The 22,374-nt window shown below is 43.6% G+C and overlaps 1 protein-coding gene across 1 annotated transcript in view; it reads left to right on the plus strand.

Moving 5' to 3' along the window:
- Nucleotides 1-22,374, plus strand: part of PTCH2 (patched 2) — a 78,350-nt gene that overhangs the window by 38,334 nt on the left and 17,642 nt on the right. The window contains exons 9-12 of the mRNA XM_082228822.1: nucleotides 13,129-13,318; nucleotides 13,609-13,678; nucleotides 14,536-14,627; nucleotides 20,222-20,417. Coding sequence (XP_082084948.1) covers nucleotides 13,129-13,318; nucleotides 13,609-13,678; nucleotides 14,536-14,627; nucleotides 20,222-20,417 — 548 coding nt within the window. The remainder of the gene's footprint in view (nucleotides 1-13,128; nucleotides 13,319-13,608; nucleotides 13,679-14,535; nucleotides 14,628-20,221; nucleotides 20,418-22,374) is intronic.

Consider the following 22,374-nt stretch of genomic DNA (forward strand, 5'->3'; position numbering starts at 1 on the left):
AAGGTGATCAGAGCTAAACAGTTCACCCACACAGTCCCTCCTATGGAGAAACCAGAAATTATAGAATCTTGATCAGCTGGCTTGGGCTTCCTAAGAGCAGTCTCTCATGGGGAAGATTTCCATGCCACTTGACCCAAATCATCTGACTTTTAGGATGCAGGCATGTAGAGTAGGAGAGGAGTGTCCTGCTTTGTTTGTGACCAGGGTAGTTGGTGATACAATGTGGGAGCGATGAACTTTGAACAGTTTGTGGTGTCGCAGATCACACAAGCATAGTAAGTCCATGCAAATGGTCTAATAAGAGACCCCAAACTTCAGTTCTGACTAAATTATGTTTTCTGCTCAGGTTCGTAATGCAAAGGTGAGAGAAAACAGCAAGTGAAAGGCCCAGGTTTCCATTCTAATTGGGTCTTACATCCTCTTACTGTCATCAATTGAGCCCTTAGAAAGGTGGGAAGATAGCAAGGGTGTGACTCAACTTGAGAAGTGGATGGTTATTTGTCCAGTTGCCATTCTATTTGAGGTTTCTGGGGGGTAAGGCCAATTTAAAGGAACTTCTACTAATTTCTGTCTGCCCTTATAAACTGGGCCAGCAACCCAAAGGATATTCTACTCAAGTCTCTGCAAGGAAGAGATTAGAAAGCGTCTGCAACCATTTGCTGGGGCAAAGTGTGAATGAGAGACTTGCAGGAAAGGTTGGAATGTTCCTATAGTATAGACCAGTGGTGTCCAAACTTTTTTCACAGAGGGCCATATTTGATGAAGTGAAGGGCTTTGAGGGCCGACCAAAGTTGTTAACCTTTTTTTAGGATTGAATTTGTTGAGGTAAATTGCTACAGGGGCCAGATTAAACTGACCGGCGAGCCTGATTAGGCCCCCGAAACGGACTTGGGACATGGCTGGTATAGACCTTAGTGCTTCTTTTCTACATGTCTACCTTTTCTATTGAGCTTGGATGGTACAGGGCATAGCCCGAAGTTACTCTGGTTTTCTTGTGTCCATTCTGTTAAATCCTTATTTAAACTTTTGTTCTGGAAGCCAAGATTCTGCCCTTGTTCTAGCACCAAGTAGGTTTGTTGCAGAAAAGGATCCAGAGAGTTCCCCATATCCATTTCCGGCATGCTGGCTTTGAAGGATGCTCCTCCCAGCCCCAAAGAGTCCACCCAGCTGTTGGTATCTGATAACTGAAGCCTCTTCTCTGGCAAACTGCTGTAAGCAGAAGAATCCCAGCTGGATCCTGGGGTGGGGCATTGTCTTTATCATTTTGAAAAGATGGAGCTATAAAAGGTGTCAAGGAACATTTGGTTATGGTCCCTCAAAACAGCCATGATAGGAGGTCAAGTTGAACCCCATAAGGACATATATCAATATCATACTTCTTTACCCCAGATGACTTTCATCCATTGGACTAGAAGACAGGTGACCAAAAATGTTCTGAAGGGTTGATGTCGAAATATACAGAATTTTGTGGCACCTTATAGACCGTTTTCTTTTCACATAAGCCATAATAAATCTGTTTTTAAGGTGTCACAAGTTATTTTTTTGTGGGGAGGTTTGCGGTATCAGACTAGCATGGCTATCCCTTTGGAATTTATGAAAATATCCTTATAATTGAGAAAACAATGCATTGTAAAACTTGTATCTTGCAATAGTCATTATCTCTCAAAAGATGAACATGTTTCAAAATTCAGTGAATGCTTTGGAAATGGGGAAATAAAATCAAGTAAGCCAGTCTTGTACTACCTACAGAAATACAAGTGGCAGGTACACTGCAGTATTGGGTGCACATGTTTGCACATGATAAAAGGAATGAGAAAATATGTAGTCTGCTTATTAAATAAGCACATTGGGAAGATATATGATTTCCGGGATGTTACCATGGCTTATATAGAGGTGCCCACAGGCATGTGTTTTCTATTGGATGGGATCTCAGCAGATGCCAGGAACGTGTTCTTTACTGATACATTAAGAGCATTATATTTCCCCTCCAGCAAATAATTGTGGGGAACTGCATCCTTTGAATATTGGAAGAGACAGATGTGTGAGAGAGACCTATGTCTTGAAAATGCTTCCATGCTTTTATCTGGAGTTCATGGGTCCCATATTCATGTCTGACCCTCTTGACATTACAAAGACACACTTTCCTATGTTTAAAAAACTGGATTGTTCCTAAGAGACAACAGTTCAGATGCTGTTCAGTTGCACTCTAAACTCCATCTAATGCAGAACAACCTTGGACTAGGATTAATATTGTTGCTTTGGCTGCTATAGTTAGAAGCCTACCCCTGACCACTAGCACATGGTCTCCAGGAGTTGATTACTCCTGCTTTTCTTTTATACACCCACTAGCTTGTTTTGTCACATTCAGTCTAGTTTGCTTTTTAAAAGAGATGAGATCCATTGTGGATCTGAATAACCTTTCTCTTCTAGACAACAAGCCCCATATTTTTATCCATGGCAACTTTTTGTTTTCATTTGCTTTGTTATTTATTATTTTAATTATTTGCTTTGTTGCCTAAGGTGACAAACAGTCTCAAAGCAGCTTACAAGCAATATGAAACAAGCAGAGGGCCTTCTCGGTAGTAACACCCTCCCTTCAGATGTCAATGGAATGAACAACTATCTTGACTTTAGAAGACCTCTGAAGGTAGCCCTGTTTAGGGAAAGTTTTAAGGACTGATGTTTTTAGATAAGTTGTAAGCCACCCAGAGTGGCTGGGGGAACCCATCCAGATGGGTGGGGTGTACATAACAAAATTATTATTATTAATTATTATAATGATATAAAACATACCAATAACAATAAAAAATTCTAGCATACAAATGCTGCCGCCACACCATCCCATGAAAATACCAGAAACATCACTGGTACAGTAACAATTTAAAAGTATCAACCAAGAATCACTGCTGCACATACTTCTATGTCCAACATCATACCTTCTACCTATCCTAAATGTCTGTGATTTGCATTTTAAATGGAGGTTATGAGATATTTGAAATACAGTGATCAGCTTACCGTGCAGTGTTAACATGTCCCCCATAAGAGGGTGCTTCTTCCATAATATTTTTCAGAAAGGGAAGACTGTTAATTATAAGTTCAAATAGAAGTTCATAATGACAGAAACCACCATTACAGATCGGACATCACAGGCAGGGCTTCTGAGCCTTCTCACTGCAATTCAGAAATGGTGGGCACAATCAGCAAAAGCTAGTCACAACTAAGACTCATTCAAGTAATGAAATCAAACAGATCATGAATACTTTCCCTTGAATGTGGAAGCACTATTATAGTGAGGCAGTTTTGCACATTCAGCTGTAGATAATCAAATGATTGCTTGGCCACTATGAGAACAAGATGCTGAACTAAGATGGTGCTTTGTCCTGGATCTTAGGCAAGTCAATCTAAAAACTGCGGATTGTTTTTTACAATAAGTATAGAATTATTTTTTTTTAAAGTAAGTTGGTATGCGCAAGTTTTGTACAAAAAGTGATCTTGTACAAAAAGTGACTCCCGCTCCTTGGAAATAAGGAACTGAACATATATGGATACTAAGCAGTACACGGAATGGTGCCACAGTGGGTGACAGAGCCCTTCGTCTTCAGATGGCTGAGTGAAGCACGATGGGGTCATGCTCAGATATCTTACGACAATGTCAATTTTCTCAGTATAAAATGATGATGTGTGCTAAATTAACACGAGCAGTTCAAATCTCAAAAGTCCTCTACTGTATTTAGTCTCTTGGTTTCTGATCATGGGTGAGTCACTTAAAATTCTGGGGCTTCAGCTGCCCAACTGAAATGAGATCCTTCTGTATCTCCAGCAGTGATAGTGGGTAAAGGCAGGACGAAGGACAATATACTGAGGACGCATGGTCAAGAGGCATCTACGGCATATATTTATCCATGTTTTAGCCTCCATTTTCCAATTGATATTAAGCATGTGCTACCTAAACAATATAGAAATTATTTAAACCATTAAGCATCCATCTCTCAAGATCTGTGGGGCTCTTAGGCAAGACACTTTTGGGCTGGTGGGGTCTTTGCTGTAGAGCCCCAGCTGATGTCTAGCTTTCCACCCTCTGAAATCACAACAGGTCCGCCTCAATGTAAAACTAGTATCCCTGTTTTCATGCATTAAATGTTGAAAATTTAAAAAGTAATCTGTTGCTCTTGCTTGCAGGCAATGTCAGACTTTATTATTTATTTAAGGAATTTATACCCTTATTTTCTTTATGTGTCTTAAAGTGGCTTTCAGTAAAAATATTAAGTCTCTTTGCGCAGTACTGCTGCCTTCATAATTGGGAGAAGAAAATGCTTTTCACTCAGAATTCCTGTTAGAAGGATGCAAGGTAAATAACACGGGTGTCAATTCAGTGCTTGTGTGAAATTGATTTGTTGTACCTTAGTTTCTGTACAGAAACCACCTAGTTCACATTTTCAGGTACTGAAACCTCTCCTCCTCCAGTTTCTGATTTCTGCAAGTAGCTAGAATTTAGGATTTTGCTCTATATCATCTGTGTCTCATGAATCAAATCCAGAATCTTTTTCAGCAGTAAATGTAAAATTGTTGCTCGTGTACTTCAGGATGTTGTTGTTTTCCATCAAGGAAGTGCTTTTGTTTCAGGGTTATTTTATTTTCCCAACACAAACTACAATGTAGTTTCAATGAGAAAATCTCCTTAGCTTGAAGGGCCAGTGCAACTTGAAGTGTTAACATGTTATGTGGCTGCACAGGTGTCACAGGTTTGAGCAGGATATTGTACAACTGTTGCTGGATATGACTTCTGTGAATATAGTACTAAAGGGCTATGTCTGAGATTTTTTTTAATCATTTGGATAAGCCTTCAGGATCCTAACAATGTTCCTGAGGCAAGTTTCTATCCTCTCACTTTATCCGGATGATCTTTTGGTATGCTCTTGGATTGTTTGTCCCTTCTCCTTTGACGACCTCTGATATCTCCTGTTAGGTGCAAAGGAACATTATGTGTGTTAATACAAGCAGTAAAGACAAACTCTGTGTTCCATTGTTATTTGTAGTGACAATGGCTAGACTGAATGGAGAGGGCAGACTGAAGGTAGATGCCAGTTTTATGCATGGAGAAGGGTCTTCTTGTCCAGTTGATTAATTACCCAAAGGTTTCTTAATGCCTTGTAGTCACTGCATCCCTGGAGGGTCTCATGAGTCTAATGCCAGGTGCTTTCCTTTTTCAGTCTGGCCCAATATTTGCTATTAATACTTACACCCGATCCAGGGCAAATTATAGGGTTGCCCTACTCATGGAATCAAGGCAATTGTTTTCCCTAGAGAGCTCCAGTAACATTCAAACTGCCCAGTTCTGTACTCCAGGAAGGGCTTCTCTGGAAGCCCATGTGAATCAGACCAGGAAGTACAGCAGCCCTATGTGGGCTTGCTGTAAGTTTCCTGCCCATGTGTACAAAAAACCCTTGTGATGAAAGTGACCATGTATATTTTCCTCAACCTCGAAACAGTTACAAATGCTTTTTTAACTCAAGGTTGAATTTCTGTTCCCCTGCACACCTTTCACTCTGGAGAATCACCCCCTCCACCCCAACTTCCACAAATAAAGAGAGAAGGGGAGGCAAATGTTGGAATTTCCCTTCCTTGGAAAACATGGGATTTGTGGAGACTGCTGTTACTCATTTGTTATATATGGGAAACAGACAGCTTTCCTCAAGGAAGCATTTCTGTTTCATGCATATTGCATTTTTCCAGTGCTCAAGCTGCAGTATTAGCTGAGTAAATGATATTTGACCCCCCTCCCTTCTGTTGTGAATACTGGATGGAACAACATGGCATGAGAGTTACAGACACCTATTGGATAGTGCTTGTAATGGCTGCCCCCACCAAGTATCTGTGTGTCACTTCTTGGGGTCTGGTACAAATTTGTAACACGAGTCTTCTTTCCTCTCTGCTGCTCCCTCCCTCTTCTCCCAACCCCCCACAAAAGGCTTTGTCTATTTTGAAAAATTAGAGGCTTGATTGGAATATGTTAGCATAAATAATGGGAACTAAGGAGGCTCTTTCTATTAGTGGCTGCCTGATTTGTATTTATAGCCAGATGTGGCAATATGGGCGTGGGTGGGTGGGTGGATCTCATACTAAATGCTGTATAGGCACTGTGTTCCCTTGTCATGGACCTACTGTAAGTTCTACACATTGTGAAGGCTAGAGGCCTAATATGTTTGCTGACGTATGTTCTGAGACCTGCAAATCCTATCAAGCAGCACTCTTGTCTTGCTGTCCCTGGTTGGTACAGTGCTTGTTCATCCCTCCTTCTGGCAGTCAGATGCCAAAAGTGCTGGATTCTTGTCTATTGGGATTTTATGTTTAAAGACCATCATATGTGGTGGTCTTGCAGTTAAGGTTAAAGCTTATTGGGAAATGATATATAATGAATTGAAAAAGATGCTTAAAATAACATTCAAAAAAACAAAACAAAAAACTAGAAGCTTTTATTCTGGGAATTATAGGGATAGAGCAGGGATCAGCAACCTTTTTCAGCCATGGGCTGGTCCACCATCCCTCAGACCATGTGGTGGGCCGGACTATATTCTGGAGGGGAGAAATGAATGAATTCCTGTGTCCCACAAATAACCCAGAGAGGTTTTAAATAAAAGGATACATTCTACTCATGTAAAAACACTCTGATTCCCGGACCGCCCACGGGCCGGATTTAGAAGGCGATTGGGCTGGATCTGGGATAGAGCTACCTAAACAGTATAGAAATCTACTAATGTATGCGACTACAGCAGCAAAAATGTTATTTGACCAAAAATGGAAAGAATAAGAAGTCTTGATGAAAGAAGAATGGATACCAAAACTTATGGACTTTGCAGACATGGCAAAACTTACTGGAAAAAATAAGAAATCAAGATAACAAACTTTTTATAAAAGAATGGAAATGGTTTATTAAATATTTACAAACAAATTGTAAACAGATAAGGACATTGGCAGGATTATTGTAACAACCTGCAATTTCATAAGAGTATACAATTAAAGTAGATGAATAACTGAAAAGTATAAATAATTTTTAAAACAATAACAGTGTTGGATTCTCTTGAGTGTGCACAGGAAATGTCAGCAGGAACATAGGAACTATGGAAGTTGTGGCTCTTGAGAGAGCATCTTATGTAAAAGGGTGTATATCTCTTTGACACAAACGAAGACATTGTGTTAACTATATAAGTGGCTTTTGTGTGTGCTTTTCTTTACCTGTGGGTGGGGTGTCCTGTTTGGGGTAGCAATGTGAAGGTAGGACCTTTTACCCTTTGTCCCTGCTGTGGCCTTGACCTCCCAGCTGCTGTTTTTACCAGGGGGAAAGTCACTGTCCCACTTCTGCCCACTTCTGCCCACATGCTTGGGCCCTGCCCCCCCCTTTAAACTACTCCAGCATGTTAGCAAGGAACACTCCCTTTGCAGCAACACCCTCTTTAGGATGCCTTTATGTATTTATTACTAAGTGGTGGGTGAGTCACCTCCTTCAACAAAACTATGTCCACAGCAAAACTACTATGAATTGCTTTGGAGACAGGATATTGTGTTATTGCATCCTGCTTTGAATAAAAGCTGGGCTTTTTAATGTCTGGGAAGGCTCTGAGAAGGGATTCTCTCAAGAGCTTTGTCTGCTGCTCACTTGCCACCCCTACTCTTTCTGTTCAGTCTATGGGGTGATGTTTTCCCACAGGTGCTATGGGCATAAGGGTTTTGTTCCCTTCTTAGCCCCTGCTGTGGGGCTGGAGAAATTCCAGTCCCTTCCCTTCTATGGGCCTGACTTTCCTCTTGCCCAGTCAGACCAAAATTTCAGTTCTTTGAGGCAAGAAATTATCTCTTACTTTTTTGTGTTTGGGGCTGGATCTCTGCCTTCTACCATAAATATCCATAATAATAACTATGAAGCTTTAATAACAGATTACTCCAGTATGGTAGCGCTAAATTGGTTGAGAGGAGGTTTTACCCTAGAAGAGGGTTGGAGTTTTCTTTTTTTGGGGGGGGGAGTTTATTGTCCGCACATTTTCTCAAGCCAGGTGGGCCCTTTAGAGGAGAGCCCTATCCTGTCTCTTTTAATTGAAGCTCTCTTGGGCCTCCCAGCTGGTGTGGAAACAGAGCAGGGGGCTGCATTTGGGTGGCCCAGCTGGGAGGGAGGAGGTGCCCAGCCCAGCAATTTATCCAAGAGCCTGCAATTATGGGGATAATTCTGAAGGCCTGTTCCACTGCCTGGGAAGCGGCTCTGCTGAACCTAGGGGGAGAGAAAAGGGAGAGACGGTGTCAGCATGTGCAACCCAGGACTGAGATAAGTTGCTTTTGTCAACACCAGGTAATTGATCTCCCCTGCTCCTCAGTTACATAGCTACCCATTTCTCAGCTGGGTTAAGAGATGACCCTTGCCCTGAGGGCAGTTGACCATGTAGCCAGGCTGAAGTGGCACTCCGGAATCTAGTAGACTAGGATGTCATAGTGAAGCCCAGGGTGTGGCTTGGAGTGGCTTCTGAGGAATGAGAAAGGGTGGCAGGAAATAAAGTCTTCCACAGAATAACCTTGCTATGAAGCTCTGCTCCAGTGCCCTGTTGGCACTGGTACTTCCAGGCATGCTCTTGCACTAGGCTTGCAACCCAGACTCTCTTTGCAAAAGCAAATTGGCTAGGCCCTTTAGACACAAGTCCTGCCGGACGTGCTGTGGAGATGTTCCTAGATCAGCCAGCTCTGGGTTACTGGGCATCTCTCCACTTGGCTCCCAACCAATTCTGCTTTTTCGGCTGCCCTTGTTGGTACCCAGCTCTGCTGCTGTGGGGAGACAGGGAGTGTTTCTGGGAGCATGCTGTGAGGCATCCTCTGAGCCAAAGAGGCCCTGCTAGGGGAGGAGTGTCCTACACAGTTGGCTTGTCTAGCAAGATGGGGCAGTGTAAGTCTGTCGGACCCCACACAGTGCAAGGGCCAACTGATGGGATGGAGCTTGCAGCCTCTCCTTAAAGAAACCTGGGAATCTTGAGTACAAGAAGACCCTAATGTTCACAAGGATGTGGTCCAATGTTTTCATCCCTGCTGTTCTGAAGATATTTGAATGTTCCTGGGGAGGCTGTGAGAGTGAGATATAGCATATCTGAGGTGTGTACGTGTTCAATGCCTGTGGGGTGGAATGAGGGATAATCCAATCTAATACTCAAAGCCAAAGCAGCAGTACAATTGGGAGTTTGATCAGGAGGGAGAGGGACCCTTTGCATGAAAAAGGAGAGGGCTTCCTTTGTTAATTGGAGTAAAAAAGAATTTGCATAGGGCTCCTCATTAACATGCTCACTGTTGCTACCTCGCTGTAGCCCAGAATCCCCTCCCCCAACTTTGTATCAAACAATGCTGCTCTCTCAGTGGAGGGGAGGGGGGTTAAGCAGGAGCAGCTGGGGGGGGGAGGCTGTGGCACATAGAGTGACAGTACCTAAGTTTAACGCCCTCCCCATCAGACAAGAGAGTGCCCCATGTAAAGCATACTTGGCAGCTTCTCTCATTTTGCCTTGTCTTTTCATGTTGCTCCCTGGTTAATTAGGGTGTTGGAATTTGAGGCTTCCTCATTCCCCTTTGAAGCTTCAGATTGTCCTGTTCCAAATTAACCCTAATTACAAGGAATATCTCCCTCTCTTCCCTTCTTCACAACACTTGCAGATGTACTGTCATTTCAGCTCCGAACGTTGTTAATAAATAAGGCTCCCAATGTCCACTTCCTACTATCACTCATCCTGGGCAATGACAAGAACAAGGTTGTTGAGAGGGTCTCTCTCTCTCTCTCCCTCTCTGCATATTTCTGTCCCGGCCATCACATGGCACAAAACCATCTCCTGGCACTTGTTTAAAAAGAAGCTTTGTACTTAAAGACCATCTGATGAAGGACTCCTCTAATTTTTGGGATCCATCTTCGCCTGTGGCTTCAAAGTTTGGCCTGAATGTGTTCCCCACCCTTCCTCTACATTCTGGTTGTACATGTGGTTTCTCTCCTGGGTGGCCTAGTCAAGATCAGCAGAGCTCAGCATGACTCCTGGTGCCTTGCCTCCCAAACAGCCTGGAATGGTTTGGATTCTGCCTCTGATGCTTCCCTCCCAGCTCTTCCCATCTCGGACAGACGCAGAGTGTCTGTCCCCTCCCTGTGTTCCTTGGCATAGCCTCCTCCCTCACTGGCATCCCAGCTGTTCCTTTGGGGAGAGTGGCGTGGAAACCAAAAACATGCCTGTCAATCAGCTTGGGTTTATATATATATATATTTATAAAAATCAACAGCTACGAAGTATTAAAAGAAGAATTTATACTTACAAAAAGTGACAAAATAGCAGGACATGATAGAATTGTTGAGCTCAGCAGCGAGCTTGTAGTAAAAATGTCTACACAAACTCTCTCTCACCAAGTTTGAGAAATAAAATTTATGATGAAGAACCCAGAACGATGGAGGGGGAGAAGCACGAATAAGCAAAAGAATTATCAGGCTGTGGAATATGTGGTTTTTATGTCCTCATTTTCTGCTTCTGTTAAAAATAAGGTGAGCCAGAGAATTTGAAAAGGAAAAGATAATATGTGGAAAATGTTTTTTATTTTAATATGAACAATATTTGGATAGGCTATCCTGTAGAGCATTCTTCCTCCCACTTGGTGACCTCCAGATAGAAAGATAATTTTATTTTTTTTATTTTGACAAAGTAATAATAATAAATAAATAAAAATGAGCACTCTGCCCACAAGACAATTCCATTGTAACTTTCCAACCTCCCAAAATTTCAGCCCGTCTTGTGATGGTTTGACCCATATATTTTTATAGACTACAGCTCTCATCGTCCTTGACCATTGCTTAGGCTGGCTGGAGTTGATAGGAGTTTTAGTCCAAACCACCTGGAGCACACCATGTTGAGGAACGCTGTACTAGAGTCACATAGTTGGGAATAGTTGGCAAGCATCCTACAATGCATATTATGAACCTTCCATTTGTTGTGCTCCACAGCTGCTGCCATAAGACGTACCTGTGTCACAAACGTATTTTGGTTTTGCCCCAGTTTAGCTGTCTATACTCCTTCCTCGTCCCCATCCCTGCTGCTGCCACCATCAAATAATCCTGGGAATTGCAATTTGTGGTGTTTTCTGGAGAGAGGCAACATGTATTAAACCAGTTAAAGACAGATATGTCCACACACGTTTAGAAGAAAAGGAGTTGGGAAAATCAAGAAAATGTTAGAATGCATTGGTGTTTCTTGGATTCTGACCCTCAAGAGACAGCTATGTTGTCATTAGCCCCATAAACCTGGAGCCAAATGTTGAGAGTCTTCTGCAATGGCTTGAAAATGGGAGACTGTAGTCAAAACAGAATTTATCATTCGGTTCAGTAACCTGTCTCTCAGCCTGTGTCTCTATATCTGCAGAATGGAAATAGTGACAACTTCTCTCACATTCTTATTTTAAGGATGATTAAGGGAATGTCTACACTATAGACCCAAACCAGTATGAAATTGGTTTAACTGCCATGGATTTTCCCCTGGAGAAGTGTGGGAATTGTAGTTGTTTTTGTGAGGTTGCTTTGAGTGCTCAGATATAATCCCTTGAAAAAAGCGCAATGACCATAAAGATGGTTTAAATTTATAACACAAATTACTTAACAAATTACTGAAGCAATACTGAAGCAATGTCAATTCAATGTCAATTTCCAAATGGTATATCTGTTGTTAACTTTATAAATAAAATTTTATGAAGACACTTGTGCAATATTCCTCAATGAGAAGTTTAACAACGGCAAACAAATGTCTCTGAAAGTCACCTTTATCTCTTTAACTTCCTATCTTCTGCAATGTGCAGCCACAGAAGCTTGTGTGTGCTAGGGTGTACTTTCACTTTGTACAGAGTGAATGTGAGGCTCAACAGGCTTGGGCATTACTATGACTGAACTGAGTATGCGCTGTAGAATATTTCCCAGAATCCTTTGCTATATACAGCTGTTCTGTGGCAGGCAGGCAACTTCCTCCGCAACTTGCACTATTTTGTAGCAAAGCTACCATTGGGGGATTCTTCAGAATGGAAGCTTGGGGCACAGTGAATTTCCCCTTGGCATTATTAGTTCACTCATCCCACTCAAAGCCATAAGGGGCAAACAAAGTTATTCCCCTTCAGTTTTTAATATACTGACTACATTAGTCATATTTATATACTACTTATTGTGGCTTCTGGAGCACCAGGTCAGTTACAGTATACGGTGGGCAACTTCCTCTGGCAGACGATGAACTACAGTGGTACCCCGGGATGCGAATGGGATCCGTTCCGGAGCCCCGTTCGTATCCTGAACAGAACGTAAGACACAACTGCATGTCTGCGCATGCGCAGGTCACGTTTCGCCGCTTCTGCACATGCGCGTGGCATCATTTTGACCGTCTGCGTATGCGCGAGCGGCAAAACCCGGAAGTAACGCGCCCGGAAGTACTTATCCTGAAGTGTATTTATCCCGAGGTATGACTGTATAGCTCTCTGTGCTGGTAGCAGCTTCTCAATATGTAGTTTCTCCTTCCACTCGCCCTTTCCCTTTCTTTTTCAAAAATAAAATACAGTCCCAGGAGCTGCAATTACAGCGGAAGACTGTGGGGGAGGCAGTTCTTAGCTCTTTCCCTCCAACAGGTGTCCCCCTCCCCCAGTAAAACCGCTCCTTGCAAGTTGCTGAACACCTGCCTCCTCTCCAGTAGGATTTTGCTCCTAGGTGGGGAGCTTATCAAGCAATACCACTCCTTCTTGAGCCCCTCCTCACTTCTACCTCTGCAGCTGTGTTTTGTTTTATTTTTTAAAAATACTATGTGTGATCAAGCACAACACTTCTCTGTGTCTTTTAATTTGTTTTAATTAATTAGACAACCAACACAGATTGGAGTAATCAGTCTACTAGTTAAATCTTCCAAGGGTTGGGGAAATGTATTCTTTTAACCATGATAATGTGAAGAAGAATACATGTGTTAAAGGGAAGACCAGACTGCATGATGTTCTCCTGTGGGCCTATTCTCAGTTCTAGGGGGTCTCATGTGAATAAGCGAAGAGCCAAGTAAGAGGACAGAGGTAAGTGGGGGAGGTATATTAACTCCAGTGTTTCTTTCCCTTTCCCTCCAGAGGGCAGCCGTGTCAGCCAGGAGCTCCGGTACACAAAGGAAAAGCTAGGAGAAGAGTCTCTGTACACACCCCAGATGCTGATACAAACTCCGAAACGGGAAGGTGAAAACATCCTGACCCCAGAGGCCTTGGGAATGCATCTTGAAGCTGCTCTGGCTGCAAGCAAAGTGCAAGTCTTACTTTACGGAAAGTGAGTTTCAAAATGGAAAATCTATGTTACTCTCATAAGAAGAACACACACTTTTTATGATGGATTAGATGAGGATCTATCTAGTCCAGCATTCAGTTTCTATCAATCTTCAGGTGTCTCTGGATGCTCACAAGCAGAGCATGAAGGTTATGGCCTTCCCCAATGTTTGTGCCCAGCACCTGTTACTCAGAGGTACATTGCCTCTGCAGCTTCCATTTAGTTAACATTCCTCTTTCCAGCAATTCTTCTGACTTTTTTTTTACATTCATTGCCTCTGCTTCTTCTTTCAGGTCTTGGGATCTCAACAAAATATGCTACAAGTCAGGTGTCCCCATAATTGAGAATGGAATGATTGCACGGGTGAGTTACCAAGGGAATGCATGCATCTGCAGGGACAGGGGTTGCACTAAAACCCATAGAAATTAGGTAGATCAGCTGGGGGAAATCTCTTTGTTAGATGGCATAAATAATTCCCTGGGGTCTAGCTGGTTGGCTAGAGAATGGGGTGGGTCTTAGAGAGGATATCCAGGTTGCTATGGGGATAGGGTGGAATCTTTAAAAAAGGATGGTGTTACAAAGGAGCAGCTTCCCAAAGCACCCTTCTGGGTTCAGAGACTTGGACATTTCTGCATAGACTGGACATGCTTCTTTTTGCTAGACCCCTAACCCTGGTTACAATCACTCCTGTGTATCTGAGATAAGAGCTAACTATGAGGCTTTATTTCCCTTCCGGCCATATGCTGGGGGAGTAGAAAGAGGAAAGTCTATTTTATCCTCAACTGCTTTCAGCAGTGCCTGACCTCTGGTGATAAGGGTTTTACATCCTGCATGCCTCAGTTGCAAGAGACAGCTGTCCCCTTAGACAGGTATCCTCAGAGTGAGAACTTCCCGTGGCCCACTGTAGCCCGTTTGGCTAGGACAAGTCTTCCAGGTTCTCATATCTGGGATCTGTTCGGATTGAGGGCTTGTATTTGGGATGGTACTCTTTGGTTCCCAAAGCCGTTCACTGTTCCAAAAGGTTGCAAGGGAGAGAATGGGGAGACAAGGTAAGTTAAGTTGCAGTAGGACACTGGTTGTAGAGAGGGTAGTCCCACCTGCAAAAAAATTATGTGAGCATTTGGGCAGGTCAAGGAAGGTAAGGGACAAAGAGAGCAAAAGAGAACTGGAAAGATGAGCTTGTGGTTTTCCTCTGTGACTGTGGCTCTTGTCATTCCCAGATGATCGAGAAGCTCTTTCCTTGTGTTATCGTGACCCCACTGGACTGCTTTTGGGATGGTGCCAAGTTGCAAGGGGGTTCCGCTTACCTCCCGTGAGTACCTGTTTTTCAGGTGTACTTTTCTGCCCTGTTCTGATTGGCCTGTGAGGCCAAGTCTGTGTAGAAGGCTGTCTGTAGGTTAAGCATGTATCCAGCACAGGGATTGAGACCTGACATGCTTTTAGCTATTTCTTGTCTGTTCCCTATTCCACAGACTTAACAGACTTATCTAACCTTTAGGAAGTATGCTTGTCTATACACATACACACTCTCACACACTGTCTTCTATCTGAGCCCCGCTCAGGTTTTTGAGAGTGCTTTCAAGCTCTTTCACAGGATGTGAAGTATGATCATTTAGCATTTTCTTAAAGTGCCCAAAGCACTTCCACTTCCCTCACTAAACACAATAATAAATATAACAAACTTTTAAGGTAGGATGGTCCTATTCTTTCAGTATTAAAGAAGGCATTACTAAAGGCTCTTGCATCCCAGTGTGTTGGTGGATGAGCTGAGATTTGAACTGGGGATTTCCAGCTCAGACGTCACACCTCAAGCTCTTAACCTCTCGTACAGTGTCCCAGTTCTTATTTGCAGCTAAGCAAGGTCCCAACAAGGAGTAAGACATCTGAATGTAGCAGGAATGTTTGCCTGCAGTCACTGGTCAAGAACGAGGAGTAGAGGAAGAACCAGTCATGATAAGGATTGTACACGAGCCTGCCCAAAAAGATGGTGGCATCTTTTTGTGTTTGGTCAATAATGCTCTTTTACCACTAAATCAGAGCTGAAGTTACCTGTTTGCCTTTAAGGCCTGCAGGCTGGATTGGCCATGGCAGGCATTGTTAGAAAGCATAGCTGATGATGATGGAGGAAGACGGGTTGCAAAAACACTTTGTGGCTTCATAATTTTCCTGTACTAATAAGCGATAGGATCTTTGCCTAATAATTGGGTTTCTTGCTTGGCTTGCTTGGCACCTGGGGAAAAGCTTCCTTCCTGTATCTGATGCTTCCAAGGTACAGTGGTTCCTCAGGTTACATACACTTCAGGTTACATACGCTTCAGGTTACAGACTCGGCTAACCCAGAAATAGTACCTCGGGTTAAGAACTTTGCTTCAGGATGAGAACAGAAATTGTGCAGTGGCGGCGCGGCGGCAGCAGGAGGCCCCATTAGCTAAAGTGGTGCTTCAGGTTAAAAACAGTTTCAGGTTAAGAACAGACCTCCAGAACGAACTAAGTTCTTAACCCGAGGTACCACTGTACTTACCTACCTTTCAGTATTTTTTCAGCGTGCATTATTGCTTGTTTGGGGAAACGGAAACATAGTTCTCATTTTCAGTGGCACATATACTATTAAGGTGGCACCTGTGGCACAGGAAGGAGAGTACTGTCCATCTGCTGTAGAATAGCATAATTTGCAAGTTACCACTATAATACTACAGCTTTTCTCCTCTTACCTATTCCACCACGGCATGGCCAAGGGGATTTTGCTTACACCCCCCCCCCTTGTTCTGCGATGCCACATTAGGGAGGGGGTGGTAACAGTTAGTGGGTGGTAGGATAGTCTCACATCCTCCAGCCTGCCCCCACAGAATTTGGGTATAGGTCCACAGCCCCAGCAGTTTCTCCCTGTCCCACTTCCGAACCAGAGGGAAAACGCTTTCTCTAGTCTCCTACCCCCTCCCCTAAGTTTCTACTTTGGGGCCAATTGCTTTGTTTTGTTGCTCCTGCTGCCTCGTAATTATGTTTCTATTAAGGTGTACAAAATGGGGGATGGAGGGGGAGAGAGGGTAAAGATGTGGGGACCAGCCCCACTGGAGGCACTGGGGGAGGGAGGGCCAGGAACAATAGCCAGCATTCTTTCTGTTTACAAGTGTGTTTGTCCATAAGGGGCCCTGGAGACTTATGCTTTGTCAGCAAACGGCAACACCACGTATTCTCATGCTAATGATACTTTGAAAGCTCCAAGTTGCCCAACAAATGGAATAGTAGCTTTATTCAGCCTGCTGCTGAGAGAAAGGGGACAGGGAGGGAGGGAGGAGAAAACAGATTTCAGAAAAATTAAAAGAGGGAGGGATTTTAATATCAAACTGCCAAGAATAAGGGTTGGGGTAGGGTGAAGTGTTTTCCGTTGAACTCGGGAGCAGCACAAATGCAAGGTGTGGGGTTTTGTTTTTTTAAGGGAACAGGGTCTGTTTCATCTCACTGAGTTTATCTCATACAAATGTTGGGTGCTATTTGCAGGGTGATTCACTGAACAAAATGGAGTGTTACTCTTAAGCACCCCCCCAAAGGAGAGCTAAAGGTTACAGAATTTGAGACTTTGGGGTGCTTTCAAGCTTCCCTTTTCTTTTCCTTTTTTAAAGTAGATGAAGTATGGGGTTTTAAGAACACACTTTGCATAACAGCTCAGACTCATGTGCAAACCAAGGCAGTTGGCAAGGAAGCCTGGGGATTTTCTTGCTCTTCCTAGATTCTTCCATGAAACGTCATGTCCTTGCTCCCTTACTTTCTTGGGTTCCTTGTTTATTTATAATGACTCTTGTATCCCCCCTCCTCCACTGCTCAGAAATTTCACACTCACACATCCCAAAGTTTTCTTGTCAGTGGCTGGAATGGGGGAGTCTTTTCCTCAGGTCCAGCTTCCGCTTCAGTTCAGCTGAGGGTCTCTCTCTCCCCCCCCCCCCTTCCTTTTAACGCAAAGGGAGAGAAAACTTGGGAGAACAAAGGGCAGCAATCTATGGAAAAACAAAAGGGCCCGACTTGGCTCAGTGAAGCAAGAAACAGCAGATAAAAGAAGCTCTCTTTGGGAGCAGGAGCTGGGCTGTTTGGAATGTGGGAATCAGGCAAGGAAGAACCTTCTTGGGACCTGGGGGTTCATGAATGATTGGAGAGTGATTCTGCTCTGAGCATGACAAGACTTTCCCTGCCCCTGGCTTTCTTGCTTTCCACATCTTGGAGTTTTGCTTTTTCCTTCTGTTTTTCAAAAAAGAAAATAGCAAGCAAAATAGACTTTGCTTTGTGATTCCAGCTGAAAGGACAAAATGCTGCAACTCCCTTCTTCATATCCAACAACTCCCCCCCCCCCTTTCTTCAATTTATTTTGGTTTGTTTGGCTACAAACTTGTGTGGAGAGACAGAAAAAATCCCTCGCAGCCAGCTCTCTAGAAAGAGTCTGGGAGACAAGCTTTGACTATCAAGGCTTTCAGTAATTTGATAGGCTCTGAGAGTATAGCATGTAGGTCTTCAGGCCCTGATCCTGCATGGACAAGCTCCTCCGATGTTAATGGCTGCACAACAGGAACAAGAACAGATTCTTCCATTAGAATGAGAAAATGAACATGGAAAATCATACCTGGCAAATTTCCTTGCTGCAGAGCTCTTATATACCCAGAAACTTAGGGGCTAATTACTCCGGGGCTATGTGAGCAGGACTGTCTGTACCTCCAATCCACTGGGAAGAAGTACGGTTGCTAAGATTATATCAAGGCACTGAGGGAGACTGCAGTCGCCTTGCCACTTTCCCTTGCTTCTGTGGCCTCAATGATGCAAGCACTCCATGACAGGAAGTTGAAGAAAAGAATGCATGAGAGCACCAGTGGAAGAGTGAGTGGCATCAGAGGAACTGTAGCTCCAGCCTCAGGGTTGTTGTTGTTGTTGTTTACAGCATTTAAAGCAGAGATGGGGAGCCTCAGGCCCAGGGATTTTAATGCAGCCCTCCAGGCCTCTGTATATGGTCCTCATGAATCTCCCTGGGCCACAGCTCTCACTTGCCCTGCTTTTTGGAAATAGGCCTCTTGTTAGAAATTTGCTTCTGTCATGTTAGGAAGATGCTGCATGAATGGCAGTGGAGGAGAGTTGCTGGATATAATCAGACCTGAAACAAGATGCCAGGATTTGTTTGGATTGTAGCTATAACCTTGATCTCGGAGAATGTGACACAAAGCCTGGATCAATTACAATATACTGGCTAATTGAGTTCACTGTCAAATTCTACTCTATGAAGTTTCAAAACCTCCACCCTTTCCAACAGGTACTGGTCTAGGGAAATATCTTTTATCAGTTAATCTCTTGTCAGACCAAGCAGAGGATTTGCCCCCTCGAAAAGTTGCCCATTTGGAAAGTTTACTATAATCAGAGATCCCTTAAAGACGATTCCCCTTTCTGCAAAACTGTATTCCTATCTGTCTAGAGCTGGAATTAATTCCTAAGCAACTCCCTTGTACTTTATACAGATAAAACTAACCTTTATGGCTCATTGTGGCCTTTGGAACCATTCTTATTGCCTCTTCTCTGACCTTTGCCAGTACTTTATATGTTGCCAGAAGCAGTCATGCAAGTTGCTTGGGTTTAGTTCTCTGAATATCTTGTCTCAGTGGTTCTTCTCCCTAGCCCCAAATACTCATTTTGGTGGGTCACTGACCCTTTCTCACAGTGTGAAGCCAAGGAACATTTTCAGCGAAACTAGAAAGTGACCAAATAATGGAGTTTCCACAAGATTCTTGTGAAATTTACTGTCTCGGGATAATGTTGGGCAGAACTTGGCACAATTTGCCCTTTCTTTGGTGGGTAGGGAAACTCTAAGTCTAATACTACATTTTCAGGGGATGTGACCTTTCCTCTTTAGTACAACAGATCTGTCATTGCAATGGTTGGAGATGAAGCCTTCCTGGGATAGATCCTTCCACACTTGCTCATTAACTAAGTTGCATGTTACAAGGGTTACCCTTTTTGTTTGGGCAGAAGCTAAATGCCTTTTCTCCCATCAAGAAGCCTTTTCAATATGTGTATATTATCTAGACATCTATATAAACAGAAAGAATAAAATATGCACACAACAAATTATACTGCTGTGTACATCCCTGTGCACAAATGCATCGGGCCAAGTGTTGTGCATGGAAAATACCCCTCTTCCCTTTCCAGCTTTTGTTGCAAGATTCTCTTTTGCTTCTGGAATACACCCTGATGCCCCTACATGCACATGACCCCAGCCTACAGCACGCACACAGCTCTGGTGCTCCCAGAGGAGGCACTGTCCAGATCCTCTGGAGCTGGCACTCTAAACCAGATGCCAAATGAAAGCAGCATGCCTGATCCTGTTATGCACGGGAACAAAAGGAATGAAGCCCTATATCAGCACTGAGCAGACCCCTCCCACCCCCTAAATGAGTCTTGTGCAGCCAGTCAGGGCAATTAACGCCAGCGTGCTAACATCTTGATAGAGGCAGTGCTGGGAGAGCCAGGGCTCTGTATGCAAGGGAGAAGCAGTAGTACACAGGACAAGGGAAATGGACTTAAATTATGGCCAGACCTAGTATGTGGTGTGTGTGTGTGCTCAGAGATCTTACTTCTTGGGGGACAAGTCCACGTTCCTTCTCTAGCCTCTTTATTGCTCCAAAGGAAAATAAAAGCTGCTCAAGTATGCATTGCTGCATAAGTCTGCTACAGCCCAGACATATGGTCAGGTTTAGCCTTACAAATATTCACACAAATTACTAGCCTACCAAAAAATGTAGTTACCTGCCTACTTATACATATATGAATTTACAAGCCTCCTCTTAAAATCATCCATTTAATATAATCTGTAATAGGAATAAGTGATGCTATCTGGATACTTTTCTTTCCCTGTTAACCCACATTTTATCTCTATAGGGGCCGGCGCGATATCCAGTGGACTAACTTAGACCCCATTCAACTGATGGAGGAGTTGGGTCAGTTTGCCTCGCTGGAAGGATTCAAGGAGATGCTGGATAAGGCAGAGGTTGGCCAGGCCTACATGGAGCGGCCTTGTCTTGACCCCTTTGACCCTGAGTGTCCTACAAGTGCCCCCAACAGCCAAAGCCGGCAGGTAGGTTTGAGCCAGGCATGTTCCCCAACTACTCAGTGTATATGTATGTCTGGACTGGACTCAGGGTAAATTTGTATGTCTGGACTGTTCTTCACACTGCAGATGACAGCTCATGCAATGGCATACTCTCCAGCAATAAAACATTTGGAGCTTTATCTGGCTTTCAACACATAATAAATATTTTTGTAAGAAAGCACATGCTTTGCATGCAGACAGTTCCAGATTCAGTCCCTATCATCTCCAGGTAGGGCTGCAAGGGACTCCTGTCTGAGACCCTGGAGAGCCACTGTCAATCAACTTTGACAGAACTGAGCTAGATGGACCAGTGGTCTGAATTCATGTAAAGCAGCATCTTATGTTCCTAAGGAGGAGAGTTCCATTTTATGGGTGTTTAGATCTGACATTAAGAGGTGCACTAAGACAGGATGGACAGCTGCACACACAATGCAACCTTCTTGTAATAGCCTTTTTGAAAAGGAGAGAATTGAAATGTTGCGAAGTGCACTCAGTAGGAATTCTGCAGAATGGACACAAAATTTGCCACATGGGCAAAGAATTTGGTAAATGATTAATCTTACCTGGGATCACAAAGCTAAAGAGATCTGCAAATTCCATAGATAAATGTGGCAAAAAGGAGAGTGCCATTCAGTGCTCTTAAGACATGCTAACCAAATAAAAAGGCAGTTTCCCCAATTGTTATACCTTTGCTTCAAGATACCTGTAGCCAAGATACCATAGGAGCTAACTCCTTTGCCCTCCCAATAAAATATTTGAGGGATCCCCCCGAAGTTGATGGGCATTGCCATTCAAATGGTGCGAGCATGCCACATCTTGTGATCGATTATGCAGGGTGGGGCTTATTTTATTCAAGTTGGCACCCCTGCAAGGTACACACTAAATAGCATGACATAAGACTGATGTAGCCAAAGTAAATGAACATTCTGGCTACAAAAAGTAGAGCTGATTCTCCGGCCTGGACTCTGGGAGGGGTGGGGAGGAGGCTCGATGAAGTCACAGAGCTCTTCAGATTGTAACACATGTGCAAAGCAACAGAATAGCTTCCTTGTGTCTTGTTGGAGCTAGGGACCTCTTTTCAGGCACCGTGTGCCCCAAAAGGCTGGATTCACTGTGGGGTCCCCCATTTGGTTAGCTTTGCCCTTCTGTGTCCAGGAGTGTGGGGAGATGTGGAATGCAAGGCAGCGTGCCAGAGAGGCACAGGCAGGAATGATGGTGCTGATCCGGGCAGACGCAGTGCAAGTGCTCACCAGCAGGTGGTCATAGTTGGAATGCGTCCCAGAACAGATGGCAGCTTCGGAGCTTTTGGAAGGTGGAGGGGGGAGAGAGCAGTGTGTGCGTACACACACGGAGCACATATGACCAAGGGCGAGCACAAGGAGCGGGAGGATGGAGTTGCAGCCATAAGTCCACATTTCCTGGCTTGAAAGCCAGACTGTTATCATTATGGCTATCCAGTTTCTCTCGCTGCCACCACAGGAGCAGGAAGGAGATGCCTGTAGGATTGAAGGGAACACCCAGTGTGCCTGTGGGCAAGCACACGCACACACAGGATGATATAGTCAGAATGGATTCTGCAAACTCCTCAATCAAATGCAAATAGACACTATGATTTATATGCAGAAAAGCATATTGGTTGCCTGATATAATACTGAGTCTTCTTATATTTCTCTTAGTTGGATAAATATTATCAAGCATTAGCTGAATTGAATTCATCCATCTGGTATTGTCCAAATGGGCTGCTGCTGCTTCTTCTTGTTGTTGTTGTTGTTATCCTTTTTGGCTGAAAATGTGGCACTGCTGCTTTGCAAGGTAGATAGATAGATAGATAGATAGATAGATAGATAGATAGATAGATAGTGAAGCCATGATTGGCATGCTTTATGAAAGTGCTGTCCTCCAGCTTATAAGGTGATAGGAATTTTCCTGCTTTTCCCATTGC

This window comes from Podarcis vaucheri (assembly GCF_965113315.1).
Source record: "Podarcis vaucheri genome assembly, chromosome: 6".
NCBI lineage: Eukaryota > Metazoa > Chordata > Lepidosauria > Squamata > Lacertidae > Podarcis > Podarcis vaucheri.